The sequence below is a fragment of the Nerophis lumbriciformis genome, linkage group LG12 (genome assembly GCF_033978685.3).
Source record: "Nerophis lumbriciformis linkage group LG12, RoL_Nlum_v2.1, whole genome shotgun sequence".
NCBI lineage: Eukaryota > Metazoa > Chordata > Actinopteri > Syngnathiformes > Syngnathidae > Nerophis > Nerophis lumbriciformis.
In genome coordinates, this window is record NC_084559.2 from 22,360,869 (window position 1) to 22,376,419 (window position 15,551).

A 15,551-nucleotide genomic window follows, 5' to 3' on the forward strand; every position below is an offset into this window, starting at 1 on the left:
CTACAGATATTGACGAGTGTGCCCAGGGCTCACGTATGTGCCACTACAACCAGCAGTGCGTCAACACTGCGGGCACGTATCGTTGCCAAGCTAAGTGTGGAGCAGGATTCAAGCCCAGCGTCACAGGAACAAGCTGCGAAGGCAAGTCACGAGTCTAATTGATCATTCAGTAGACGTGATCCAGTGTTGATTACCAAGCAGTCTGATCCAGATGTCAATTTATATGTTTAAGATGTGGACGAATGCCGTGAATCTGCCCTATCCCCATGTCAACATCAGTGTCTCAACACTCTCGGTTCCTACCGCTGCATATGCCATCCTGGGTACCAGTTGTCAGGACACCACTGCATCGGTCAGTCATCTAACACAACATAGGTTTTATTAGGATGTTATTTTTTGCTCAAGGACTGTTAACGTGTAGCTCTGACCATTCTAATCGAACCTCCTAGAACCTGGCGTCCACATATGTGGACATCGCATTTTTGGTTGTGTATACCACAATACAAAATGTTTCTCTACAATACCCTGGTTTCCACTTATGAGGACATTCTACTGCCAATACGTGGTGACAAAAGAGTGCACCACATAGATTCAAGTTGGCTGAAAACACATCCAAAAGTTCACATGGCAACTTTCAACTTTTTTTAGTTTTATACTCATTGGGTCCCAAAGACCCCAAATAGCCAAGATGAATTATTTTCGGACTATAAGGCACACTTAAAATCATTTCATTTTCTCAAAAATCGACAGTGCGCCTTCTAACTCGGTGTAAATATTAATTTTGGTTGCGCTTACTGACTTTGAACCAATTTTATTTGGTATATGGTGTACTGATAAGTAAGACCAGTAGATGGTAGTCACATATAAGATATATGTGTGGGCTGCAGACCCTGTTCAATAAATGACGCTAGCAAGTACTGGTAAGCAAGCAACACCAAAACGTTGATGTTTCATTGAGAATATAAAACATTACACACGTCGTTCAGAAATCTGTCAAAATGTTTTCATACGACTTCGGTAAGTTTTTAAGCCGCACCGCTTAATGGACTTTCGGAGCATTACGACTACTGTAGTCAAAATGGCACCTATTAGTAGACATATTATTATCTGGCGTTTTGTTTTGCAATATTCTGCAAAACTTTTCTTACCAATTGGTACCTGATGATGGTACCAACAGGCTAACCTCCTCCAACCTCCGAAGACAAAGCTACGAACAATGGGAGACCGGGCTTTCTGCTCCGCCGCTCCCAGTCTGTGGAACGCTCTCCCTGACCACCCGAGGGCACCACAGACTGTGGATGCTTTTAAAAAAGGCTTAAAAACCCTTCTTTTTAAAAAAAGCCTTTTTTTTTGTATATCCATACTAGTTCTAGCTATTTGGCTGTTCTATTTTTTTTTTTATTATCTTTTTATTTTTATTTTTATTTTTTAATACACTGTAGCACTTTGAGGTTGTTTACTCAATGTAAAGTGCTTTTTACAAATACAATCTATTATTATTATTATCCATCCATCCATTTCCTACCGCTTATTCCCTTTGGTGTCGCGGGGGACGCTGGAGCCTATCTCAGCTACAATCGAGCGGAAGGCGGGGTACACCCTGGACAAGTCGCCACCTCATTGCAGTATTATTATTATTATTATTAATATTATTAAAAGTGAGTAAAAGTCATCATCCTTCTATCGCTGCTCCGTTGAGTCAATACTGACCTACGGCATCTCCGTGTGGTTTTCTAGCTGCACGGTGGCAGAGAGAAAGAGATTACAGGGCGTCATAAACGCGGCCCAGAGGATCACTGCATGTCATGAGGACCTGTATAAGAGACATTGCAACAGGAGAGCAAACAGCATCCTCAGGGACTCATCCCACCCAGGTCACCACTTGCTTGAACTCTTGCCCTCAGGGAGGCGCTATAAGACCATCAAAGCAAGGACAAATAGACTGAAAAACAGTTTCTATCCTAGAGCTGTTATTTCCCTAAACTCCGCACTTAACTGAACACTCACCACTTTATTACTTGCTTACCTCTGATAGAGATCTGCTGTGCAATATGTTTTTAACATTTTATTATGTTTTTATATTTTAAAATTGATGTATTATTGTTGTTGTCTTAAGACTATTTTATGTAGGTTTGTTTTAAAAGCACTGAGCTGGATTGCTGTCCAATTTCGTTGTTTCCATACAATGACAATAAAGGTATTCTGAATTAAAAACCAAGGTACTTATATTCATGCACCACTTCTATGACATTCCCTTCAAGAGTGGACACTACTGGGGGAGTTTGAGGCACCTTCCTACGTTTGGAAAACAGCATAAGTTGTGTCTTGTCAGTATTGAGAACCGGTTTTAAGTCAGTAAGTGAATTCTGCACCTCGTGACCCATCTTGATGTAAAATGTCGGGGAGACATCAGAGCAGGCGGCAGGGCATGAAACGAGAAGGAATAATCCAGGCAGCTGTCTCAGCTGTGTCGGCTCATGTTCAAGAATGACCACATATGTACATCCGTCAATCTGTGACGTCACAAATTGCCCACTGTTGAAAAAAGACTACAACACAGAGGCATCTAAAACTAGATACCGTATTTTTCGGACTATAAGTTGCAGTTTTTTTCATAGTTTGGCCGGGCTCCAGTGCAACTTATATATGTTTTTTTCCTTCTTTATTATGCATTTTCGGCAGGTGCGACTTATACTTCGGTGCGACTTATACTCCGAAAAATACGGTACTTTTTTTTAACATGGGTATCCAACATTGCAATTGTATATGTCAGAAAAGAAGATCTTCATCATAGGTCTCCTTTAAGTATTGGATATTGGTAATGTACTTTTGTAATTCCCTAACAACAGGCGTTTTTGATTCATTTACAGATATTAATGAGTGTATGAGAAACGTATGTCCAGCTCACCAGCAGTGTCGTAACACAGACGGAGGGTACCAATGTTTTGACAGCTGCCCCGCTGGCATGACCAAAGCAGAGAATGGAGCCTGCGTGGGTGAGTGTCTCTGCTTCCTCACTTCATTCATCGAGAGAATTCCTACAGGCAGGCCAGCGTTCTGCACGACAGGGGTGAGATTATGCAAGACGCTCGTCGAAAGCTCCAAGACATTTTGGAAACACTTAAATTCTTGAGTGGGCGAAGACGAGGATGATCCCGTTGGCACTGCATTTGATATTGTGTAATAGAGTCGGATTCCACAGGATATCTGTTACATTGCTTAGCCTAAGTTGCTGCTTTACCTGCACGTAAACAAGTCAGTAGACGCTTTGAGGAAAATGCTAGAAAACACAAATAGCAAATGGAGAATAAACCACATTTAAAGACCAAGTGGCTCTTCGTGTACCAGTTGGAAATATACACCCTCACCAGGGTTGTATTTCTACAGCAGGGTGAGAGATAATAATAGTTTTGTTAACAGTGTGACATCACACTAACATAACCAAGCAGTGCATTGAGTCATTGGAATCCACATATTATTTTTTTTAAATGGTGCCTTTTGTGTTTGTCCTAAACTGCAAAAACTAAAATTTAAACAAGATGAAATATCTGAAATAGAAATCGGATCTAGGACTGCATTGATTAATCAACTAATTTGGTTAATTCGATACAAAAAAAAAGCTTTGATTAATATTATGTTGTTTCGAATAATTGTTTAATGAAACTAACTAATGAAAAGTTATAAAATCTGGACCGCATGGAGTGCCTGAAACTTTAAATACGAGTACATGGAGATAGGCCTGTTCACACAAGACCTGTATCATTTTTCATATTGTTTCATGTCCATGTGAACAGTGCAATTCCGAATTCCAAGGCCTCTTTTGTATGTGGAAACAGAGGATATTTTTAGGGACCGAGTCCCTTTGGACTAATGAAAAGTTATAAAATCTGGACTGCATGGAGTGCCTGAAACTTTAAATACGAGTACATGGAGATAGGCCTGTTCACACAAGACCTGTATCATTTTTCATATTGTTTCATGTCCATGTGAACAGTGCAATTCCGAATTCCAAGGCCTCTTTTGTATGTGGAAACAGAGGATATTTTTAGGGACCGAGTCCCTTTGGGACAGAGGATCCTATTGTATTTCTAGCGTTTTATTATTATACCGCCGCCTCTTTGAGCTGTAATTTGACCCCCTTAACATGCTTCAAAACTCACCAAATTGGACACACATCAGGACTGGCAAAAATTGTGATCTAATCAAACAACCAAACCCCAAAACTCAAAATTGCGCTCTCGCGCCCCCTAGGAAGAAAACAAGAAACAGAACTGCCTGTAACTCCCAGTAGGAATGTCGTAGAGACATGAAACAAAACGTCTATGTAGGTCTCACTTAGACCTATATTTCATACACTGACAACCCCCAGCAAAAATCAACAGGAAGTTTGCAATTCCCCCTTCAAAACAAAAGTTGTGTAAAAACAGTCACCTTTTTTCAAACATTATCTCCTCTGAGCTCGTTTGTCGTGTCGGCTTCAAATTAGCACAGGAGAGAGATTGAAACCTTTTGATTAAAAGTTGATGAAAGAGTTTTAATTACTGCTCCGGTTTGGATTTTATGAGCCCTCAAAGTCGGTCCCGTCCATCGCTGCTTGCAGCTTTAATTTTTAAATTATTTTTATCAATGCACACATGTTAAAAGTGCACACTGCAAAAACTGAAATCTAAGTAAGATTAAATATCTCAAATAAGGGTGATATTTGATTATTTTCTGTCTGATAAGATAATTCTTCTCACTAAGTAGATTTTATGTTAGTGTTTTACTTGTTTTAAGGGTTTTGGTCCTAAATGATCTCAGTAAGATAATACAGCTTGTTGCTGAGATTTTATGACCTATATTGAGTAAAACAAGCTTCAAACTAGAATATCAACTGTTGCAAAGCTGTGTCATCAACACTCACGTATAAAACTACTTTTTTAAAGTAATAATTTCTTCAAGCATGAAAAAAACAAATCATGACTTTGACACAATTGTGTCTCATAATTAAAACAGATGACAGCCAAATGGACTTTGCTGTTTTATTTTCATTGAAACAAGAGAAAATACATACTCATATAGGGCTTTTGCTTACTTGCTTATGGTTGTCCAACGAGTCCGATGACGACATAAAAAAAATTATACATGTATATATGCGCACTAATTGACTGAAAGAGGACGCACTTGGCGCGATGATATCATGTTATCGATGGAAAAATGCATTTTTAGACAATATGATTTGCCTGAGCGGCTAGGAGACCCCGAGAGTAACAAGCGGTTGCCTTGTTGCCTTTCCATTAAGAACAATAAATTAGTTTTTAGTATAAGTTTGCTGGTTTCAAGAAATGTAATGCCGAGTGTATATCATTATGTCAAGATAATGGCACTAGCATTTACTTAATTTAAGAAAATTTTTCATCATATTGAGCAAAAAGTTCTCTTTTTTTTCTAACAAGAAAAGTTATTATAAGTTATTAGTGAGAATATACTTATTTTAAGGTATTTTTGGGTTTATTGAGGTTTTCTTGTTCTATTGGCAGATAATTTTGCTTAGTTCAAATAAAATACCCCTAATTTTTGTACTTTTTTTCCCTTGTTTTTGAACACAGACTTTTTGCAGTGCATTTTTTAGATACAATAATAAAGGTCATGGCAAGCAGACAAACAGTTGTTTATTTTAACTATTTCCCCTAAAATACACATTGAGACTATAAAGTGTGTTTTATCCGATTACACAATCAATTGATTTCTTGATTACTAAAATATATATATTTTTTAATTACATTAAGCTCTACTTCTCCCTACCACATTTTGCACATGTTGAATTGTACAAAAGTACTATAATGTTCCTTAATGTAACGTATTAAGCATGTCTGACACCAAAAACAAACCTCGCAAGACTTTTTTTTGTAATAGTTTGCTCATATTAAGTATACATTAAGTACTATATACTGTATAAGCAAACCTAAGACATATGACCTAAAATAAGCAACATGACGTGGCAATCATTTAACAAGTAAAAGGATGTTTATGGGTATGCTATTTATATCATTTGAACATGCATAGTTACAATATGATACATCACATATTTCCAGTTTCTCATTGCATGTCCGAGTAGAAGTAGGAAGAATCGGAGCTGATTCAATCCAACCCCTTCTCCATTTTATAGCTATTTCTAACACATTTGTTCACTTCCTGTACTCAATTTAAAAAAATAAAAAATAAATAACATTATCAACAAATATTAACAGTAAATAAATTGTGATTCATAATGGGATCAATAAAATCAAAATACAAATCTTAAACAACTCACGATTCCATTCCGATTCTTGGGTTAACAATTTGATTCAGAGCCGATTCTTGATTCAAACCGATTCTCGCAATATATGATTTGGTATAACAAACATATTAGAATATATTAATGAATTAAGCATACTTTTGTCATTATTCCCCCATATTTCGACACAATAACTTGGGATGTGGAAATACTAGGGGATGTTTTAGCAATAAACATAGATTCTAAATTCAATAGCAATCATTTAATTTAGACGTGGAAATAGAGGACACACACTTGAGTTGATTAGCGAGAGCTCCTGAGATTGTGCGCCGCGTTTTAGCGGAAAATTACAGCTTTTTCAACAATTCCTCAGTTGGAATCCCATTCTAAAGTGAATTTTATCTGAAAATCACACATAACTCCTAAACCAAACATGCAACATGGCTAATAATGCCTGAAATTATTTATCTTTGTGAGTTTTACTAGAAACGTATGCTTTTGTAAGGTTTGCAAAGACAGAAAATTGTGTATTACTCAATATGAGTAGTAGTAGTAGTACTGAAATCTGTGAAAAGAGCCAATAAATTCAGTTAAAAGGAGTGTGTTTTTTTCTAAAGGGTCTTAATATATTACACATTTTTGTAATACAGTATGTGAGTAAATAGATGCAGGTTTTTTTATGTATCTTTTTTCATTTTGTGCTCATTCAGTTCATATCATGAGTTTTACTTGTTTATAGCATGATGACACAAGCATCGTTACCATATTTCCTTTTGTCAAAGTTGCACATTTCTGAAAATAAATAGCTATGTTATGCTAAACACAAATTTGAAAGTGTCTTGATGTTTCTACATTTTTTTAGGGTAAGTCAATTGGTCTAAGACAGTGGTTCTTAACCTTGTTGGAGGTACCAAATCCCACCAGTTTCATATGCGCATTCACCGAACCCTTCTTTAGTGAAAAATATATATATATATATTTTTTTTTAATTCAAGAAAAAGTCATGTTTTTTTTTACTGGTGCACAAAATGAACCGTGCATGAACATCACCTTGTTCAAAGAACAAAACCAACACAGTGCATGAACTCACAACCATTTACACACCTTACACACATTACCATGAATTGATTAACGTGCATGGACCCCGACTTAAACAAGTTGAAAAACTTATTCGGGTGTTACCATTTAGTGGTCAATTGTATGGAATATGTACTGTACTGTGTAAACTGTACTGTTTCATATAATGTATTCTCTACCTTTGCAATCTACTAGTAAAAGTTTCAATCGATCAATCAAAAAACCTGCAAATCAGATGGAAAATTAGAGGGAACATTGTTTGGCAGTATCCATAATACGCTGATAGGGAGAAGTTTTTATTTACACGATAAGTCAGATGTGTCTTAACCTCCGTGGCGGAGGCTCCGCCGAACCCCTGAGGCCGACTCACCGAACCCCTAGGGTTCGATCGAACCCAGGTTAAGAACCACTGGTCTTAGAAAGTGAGTGCCCGGGAGGAAAAAATATCGTGTTAGTCATAAAAATGTATTTTCAACCTTGAGTTCAGCACTCTAATCCTGTTTAGATTCCAGCTTTGCTGTGTATTATATAAAAAGGTACTTTTCCACTGTGGTAGGGGAGGGTGCCAAAATGTGGTATGGGTCATTTATTTTGTTACTGTCAAAACTTTTGTGACTGGAAATGCAAAAAAAACTGCATACCACATCCAAGTGAACTACTCTGTGTTGCTTTGTGTGAATTTGAAGTCTGTATGTTGGTCATTATAAAGCTGATAGGATGATTTTTTTTCCAGATATTGACGAGTGTCAGGATGGGAGTCACATGTGTCGCTACTCACAGATCTGTCAGAATACATTCGGCGGTTATGGTTGTATATGTCCCAGAGGGTACCGATCGCAGGGAGTTGGCCTCCCATGTTTGGGTAAGACATTGCGTTCGTCTCTTTCCAAGAAAATACTCTTGAGTGTCGTACCTTACAAGTAACTCTTGTATATTTCAGACGTCGATGAATGCCTGCAGACTCCAAGTCCTTGCGTCTATCAGTGCCGCAATGTGCCGGGTAGTTTCAGGTGCCTGTGTCCGCCTGGTACCGTCCTGCTCGGGGATGGGCGCTCATGCGCGGGGCTGGAGAGGGGACAGACCTTCACTAATGGAACCAGACTGAGGGCAAGACTTCGGCCACAGCTGGTGTCTTCCATTGGCAGACAGATTCTATCTCGCCCTCATGGAGTTTCCCGCATTACCAGGCAGAGCTGTCCTGTAGGATACACAAGCAAAGATGGCACGTGTGTTGGTAAGTGTGCATGGAAAGCTTTTAGGGCTGTAAAGTTTTAACCCTTGATGAATTCGATGGGGCCCAGCAGTGCTTGGAACGTGACCACTCCCAATTTTCATATTGTCTTGAGACACACATACACAGGCTACCACTAAATAGTACTGTATAGTGCACACTTACAGATACAGGGTTGTCTAAAGTATCATACTTCGATACCAACATGCAAAAGATACAGTCGTGGTCAAAAGTTTACATACACTTGTAAAGAACATAATGTCATGGCTGTTTTGAGTTTCCAATAATTTCTACAACTCTTATTTTTTTTGTGATAGAGTGATTGGAGCACATACTTGTTGGTCGCAAAAAACATTCATGAAGTTTGGTTCTTTTATGAACTTATTATGGGTCTACTGAAAATGTGACCAAATCTGTTCGGTCAAAAGTATACATTGAAGTGTAACGGTATGTGTATTTGTATTGAACCGTTTCGGTACGGGGATTTCGGTTCGGTTCGGAGGTGTACCGAACAAGTTTCCACACGGACATATTAAGTAGCGTAACGCACGTTGTGTAAACAATGCACACCGAGGCATAACACACGGCATGCTAGCAGCTAACGGGCTACGATAGACTGACCATACGTCCTCTTTTCACCGGACATGTCTTCTTTTGCTGGGCTGTCCGGGCGGAGTTTCTTAAATGCCTCAAATGTCCGGCATTTTGAGTTAGGGTTGCGTGTATTTTCAATGTACGTTCAGGGTTAAGAAGGGGTTAAAAACAAAACAAATTGTGGAGGTGCGCAGCAGCATTCGTGAGGGAGGGGCAGAGACAGAGAGAGCGAGAGAGTTATGATAAATGCGCATGCGTCGCCAGGCTCTGCTTTTTATCCATAGATTTATCAGATTGAATTTTTTATCATCTATAGCAGGGGTGTCAAAAGTGTGCCCCGGAGGCCATTTGCGGCCCACAGCTAATGTTTTAAAGGCCCACGGCACATTCTAAAAATACTATTAAAATAAACAAAAAAATAACAAAAGTGAAATAAAAAAGCTTAAAGGTGAAATGTAATTTAGAAAAAGTTGCAATGTTGACTAATAAAACACAGCTGTTTTTTTTTTCTTTCAAACTGTCATTGCTCAAAACATAATATTGAATCAAAATCAATGTTATTATGAATTATTGACCTATCCAAGGTTCCCATTACTTCACATCAAATATTCCACCTGAGAAAAATATTTTTGATGGAAGATTTTGCAAATTTAGTAAATAAATAACCCAAAAATTTATATTTTGTTGTTTTCTTACTGTGCCGAAAATTAACCGAACCGTGACCTCTAAACCGAGGTACATACCGAATTGAAATTGTTGTGTACCGTTACACCCCTAGTATACATACAACAATGTTAATATTTGGTTACATGTCCCTTGGCAAGTTTCACTGCAATAAGGCGCGTTTGGTAGCCATCCACAAGCTTCTGGCAAGCTTCTGGTTGAATTGTTGACCACTCCTCTTGACAAAATTGGTGAAGTTCAGCTAAATTTTGTTGGTTTTCTGACATGGACTTGTTTCTTCAGCATTGTCCACACGTTTAACTTCTTAAGGCCCAAGCTGTTTGTTTACATGCTTTTTTTTATTTATCTTTGCTATTTGGGCTTATTGGACCCTAATTAAAATAAAAACTAAGAATCATCTTTTGATATGATGTACTTAGTCCATAAGTACACAAACGTGTACTTCATGTTTAGTGACATGCTAATTCTTATTTTGACACTTTTTTTTCCCAAATTCCATTGTATGTTATACTCTTCTGACACCACCAGATGGCAGTATAAGTATCCACATTAGCGGCCATAAGACCCCAATTCAGTAGTGTACACAATTTTGGAAATAAGAGCTAAAAGGTGCTGTCCACGCATGTGGCCACTAAGCCTTTACTTGGGAAAGGCCATTCTAAAACCTTAATTCTAGCCTGATTTAGCCATTCCTTCACCACTTTTGACATGTGTTTGGGGTCATTGTCCTATTGGAACACCCAACTGCGCCCAAGACCCAACCTCCGGCCTGATGATTTTAGGTTGTCCTGAAGAATTTGGAGGTAATCCTCCTTTTTCATTGCGCCTCTGTCAATTCTTGGCACGCGAGTTAGTGCCAAGGGGAAGCCTACTGTCTTACAGAAAATAATAACTGTTTCCATATATTTACGTATTCGTCCAAGCCTGTCAGGAATGCTAATTTGGCGCGACAAGTTGGCTAACACACCTAATACACACATGCTTTGCCAGAGAAAGCCGTAGCAGAAGAGATCCGTGTTGCCACTTTATTGAGTTACGCATAAAAAGTGAAAGGATAGGATAGGATGGACTTTATTCATTCCACAATGGAGAAATTCTATGATTGCAGTGCAGAAAAAGTCCACAAAAAAGGAGTTAAAACCCATGAAAAGAAGATGGAAACAACAAAGAACACAAAGAAGGAAGGAAGTGTCAGCTTAAAGTGTGTCTTACGTCAGTATTCCTTAACCGATGCTGGGCCGCCAAAAATATCTGTTTCTCAGCTGTGGTCCGTATGGGCTGCAATGGTACTCAGCTGTAATACACTTTTCCACCACTTGTCCACTGTAAAAAGTCAGTGTTCAAAAACAAGAAGAAAAAAAAATACAAAAATTAGAGGTATTTTATTTGAACTGAGCAAAATTATCTGCCAATAGAACAAGAAAATTTGGCTTGTCGAGACTTTCCAAAACAAGTAAAATTAGCTAACCTCAATGAACCCAACAATACCTTAAAATAAGTATATTCTCACTAATAACAACTGTACTACTATATGAGTATGTATTTTCTATTGTTTCATTGAAAATAAAACAGCAAAGTCCATTTATTATGAGACACAATTGTGTCAAAGTCATGATTTTTTTTCATGCCTGAAATAAGAAATTATTACTTTAAAAAAGTAGTTTTATACTTGTGAGTGTTGATGACATAAATTTTGCAACAGTTGATATTCTAGTTTCAAGCATGTTTTACTCAATATAGGTCATAAAATCTCAGCAACAAGCTGTAATATCTTACTGAGATCATTTAGAACCAAAACCCTTAAAACAAGTAAAACACTCTAACATAAAATCTGCTTAGTGAGAAGAATTATATTATCAGACAGAAAATAAGCAAATATCACCCTTATTTGTATTTAATCTTACTTAGATTTCAGTTTTTGCAGTGTGGCAGTAATGACAATCTCACGAACAGAAGAAGTCTGGAGTTAAGTCTTAGAGAAATTTCTTAAGCGCAAAAATTATGACTAAAATGGCAAAGCTGTATTTTCATTTGCACTCTATTTGTATTGACAATTTAGTTAGGAAACATATTTATTATTCATTTAGTTTATTTTAACACAACATAATTGTATTTAAATGTATTTTTTGTCGGTTATTTATGAGTCCCGTCTTATCCCGTATATTTGGTTAGTACTTATTTTTCCTATCAGCCTAAGCCTAAAGTTATGTTTTAAACAAATAATAATCTTTGTGATTAACACATGGTTTCATTATCATTTGACAAGGTTATAAAACTGTAAGTAGGTTATATATAATTATTATATACGGAAAAAAACCAAGAGTAAGATTTCTAATTCTGTGTTAATATTTGTAGTGGAAACATTGGGCACCGAGGTAAGAAAAGGTTAAGAACCACTGTCTCACTTCATACATTTATTTGCTAATAAAATACAAGCTCTTGTGAAAGAGGATATATTCATTGCACAAGTGAGTGCAGAGATCCGCCACCACAAACCCAGGAGGGCTTCACCACAGCAAACCTCCACAAAGTTGCTACCCAACTTTTATCACTTCTACAATCCAATCCACTTTATTTGTATAGCACATTTAAACAACAAAAATGTGTCCAAAGTGCTGCACAACAATATTAAAAACAATATTCAAATATTATCGTTAGCTCCACCAATGACTGAATAAAAACAAAAAAATAAATAAATATAAAACCAGTATAAATACAATATAAACATAAATATGATTAAAAACGATTTTAAAGGGTAAAACCAAGTGCTCAGAAGTCTGAGCTTAGGAAAAGTATTGTTTTGTTTGCTTTCCTGGTAAAACACGTAAACCAGTGGTGATCCAAACGTGGCCCATAGGCCATTTGCTGAACGCAGCTCTTTTTTAATTGACCAGTGGCTAATTGTTCGAAATAAAATGAGCAAAAAAAAAAAAATGCGCAAAAAGACATAACACAATGAAAAAAAAGTTGATAGTAATAACAACAAAAAAAGACAATGATTTGTCTTTTTTTAGGCCTTCATTACAAATCACATGATGATGTCACCCCACCACCATATTGAATATTAAGAACAATAATTGTTTGTTTTATATACTTGAAGGCTTCACGTCACTGCTGTTCTTTTTCGGATAGTAGACTATTGTCGTTATTTATGAGCATATTTTGGTATTATTTGTTTTGATGTTTAGGAGGCTATAGGCCCCTGCTGTTGTTGAATACTCCAATTTAAGTTCTGTACAAAAAGATTGCTCAGTGATCTTATAAACTTAACAGTTTTACTAAAGTACTGAGTTTACAAGTACATGAGTCCAATTTTTTTTATATTAATAATAATAATAATAGATTTTATTTGTAAAAAACACTTTACATTGAGCAAACAACCTCAAAGTGCTACAGTGTATTGAAAATAATAATGATAATAAAAAGATAATTAAAAAAATAAAAATTAAATAAAAACTAGAACAGCCTAATAGCTAGAACTAGTTTGCATACATCTATAAAAAGGCTTTTTTTAAAAATAAGTGTTTTTAAGCCTTTTTTAAAAGCATCCACTGTCTGTGGTGCCCTCAGGTGGTCAGGGAGAGCATTCCACAGACTGGGAGCGGCGGTATTTATATCGCGGTATCAAAAATCTTAGAAATGTACAGGCATCGATAGCGACTCCTGAAATTCTGGCATCCTGACAACCCTACTCACAGACATCTCGTTATATTGTTCTTTGTGCAGACGTGGACGAGTGTCTGCTCAGGAAGCCGTGCCAACATGAATGCCGAAACACTATTGGCAGTTTCCAGTGTCTGTGTCCTCCAGGCTACCAGCTGCTCCCCAACGGCAGGAACTGTAAAGGTACCATAAAGTCAATTTGTGATAATTATGTATTTACCTCGATTACGACCGTTAAAAGTCCTCCTCCTCTTTCTAGACATCGATGAGTGTTTACAACAAGGCGTTGAGTGTGGCCACAATCAGATGTGTTTTAACACCAGGGGAGGTTACCAGTGCCTGGACACTCCCTGCCCCGCATCCTACCAGCGTGGGAGAAGCCCAGGGTAAATCCAGAACATTGAAATATTGTACAGGAGGGAAGGAATTCAATTGGCTCCATTCCTGGGTGGATTTTGCGTGAGAGGAATGAGGGTTAGGGTGGGGTTAGTCCTTTTGCAATGCAGTTTGCTAGAAATTAGAGATGTCCGATAATGGCTTTTTTGCCGATATTCCGATATTGTCCAACTCTTAATTACCGATTCCGATATCAACCGATACCGATATATACGGTCGTGGAATTAACACATTATTATGCCTAATTTTTTTGTGATGCCCTGCTGGATGCATTAAACAAAGTAACAAAGTTTTCCAAAATAAGAGAACAACTTAAACTCCAATTATGGAAAAAAGTGCCAACGTGGCGCTGCCATATTTATTATTGAAGTCACAAAGTGCATTATTTTTTTTAACATGCCTCAAAACGGCAGCTTGGAATTTGGGATATGCTCTCCCTGAGATACCGTATTTTTCGGAGTATAAGTCGCTCCGGAGTATAAGTCGCACCAGCCGAAAATGCATAATAAAGAAGGAAAAAAACATATATAAGTCGCATTCTTGGGGGAAATGTATTTGATAAAACCCAACACCAAGAATAGACATTTGAAAAGCAATTTCAAATAAATAAAGAATAGTGAACAACAGGCTGAATAAGTGTACGTTATATGAGGCATAAATAACCAACTGAGAACATGCCTGGTATGTTAACGTAACATATTATGGTAAGAGTCATTCAAATAACTATAACATACAGAACATGCTATACGTTTACCACGTTTACTCTTAATCGCTAAATCCCATGAAATCTTATATGTCTAGTCCCTTACGTGAATGAGCTAAATAATATTATTTGATATTTTACGGTAATGTGTTAATAATTTCACACATAAGTCGCTCCTGAGTATAAGTCGCACCCCCGGCCAAACTATGAAAAAAACTGCGACTTATAGTCCGAAAAATACGGTAATCCTGATACCCACTACAACTATGGGAAATACTATACTTTGACTTTCACAAAGTCTAAGTCTAAGTCTAAGAAAGAGCATCATTCTTTATTTTTTTTAAATGTGCCTCAAAACAACAGCTACAAAAACAATGAAGGCACACAGCTTCAGTCCAGAGTATACTAGAGTAATAAAGTAAACAATAACATAGTCTTCATTTAGTGCAAGACTGCCTGGCATACTGTATAACAGGAAATTATAAACTGGGCTCAATCTGCCCTACTCTAACATATTTGTATGAGTAACACAAATGTGCTGCAAGCTAGTGGTGAGTGCTTGAAGTGGCCTAGCAGTCAGCCAGAGCTTCTGAAATGCTGCGTTGAGAAAGGGCACCGCCGTTCACTGCAAGCTGCAAAGTGTGCGCCATGCAGGGCAGACTAGCCACACCAAACTCCACCGTAGCTTTTTCCATACTGCATGCGTTGTCCCTGACCACAACGTGAGCTTTCGCCCCGGGGTGGTTTTTGTTGTATTTTTGTTTTTTCTCGGCGTAGTCTTTAAGCGACAACTGTGTGGTACTACTTTTTTTCGGTGTTTGCTTTTCACCCATCTTCTGCTTGTATTCATCGTGTATCTCCTTATGATTCTTGAAGAGGTGGGAGATCAAATTGCTCGTATTAAAGGAAAACGTCTTGGTTCCTCCTCGCATAACCAACTTTTTGCA

The 15,551-nt window shown here is 37.5% G+C and overlaps 1 protein-coding gene across 1 annotated transcript in view; it reads left to right on the forward strand.

Moving 5' to 3' along the window:
- The window catches only part of hmcn2 (hemicentin 2), a 159,784-nt gene that overhangs the window by 140,346 nt on the left and 3,887 nt on the right, over nucleotides 1–15,551 (forward strand). The window contains exons 74-80 of the mRNA XM_061986104.1: nucleotides 7–141; nucleotides 233–352; nucleotides 2,871–2,996; nucleotides 8,067–8,195; nucleotides 8,274–8,567; nucleotides 13,569–13,688; nucleotides 13,765–13,891. Coding sequence (XP_061842088.1) covers nucleotides 7–141; nucleotides 233–352; nucleotides 2,871–2,996; nucleotides 8,067–8,195; nucleotides 8,274–8,567; nucleotides 13,569–13,688; nucleotides 13,765–13,891 — 1,051 coding nt within the window. The remainder of the gene's footprint in view (nucleotides 1–6; nucleotides 142–232; nucleotides 353–2,870; nucleotides 2,997–8,066; nucleotides 8,196–8,273; nucleotides 8,568–13,568; nucleotides 13,689–13,764; nucleotides 13,892–15,551) is intronic.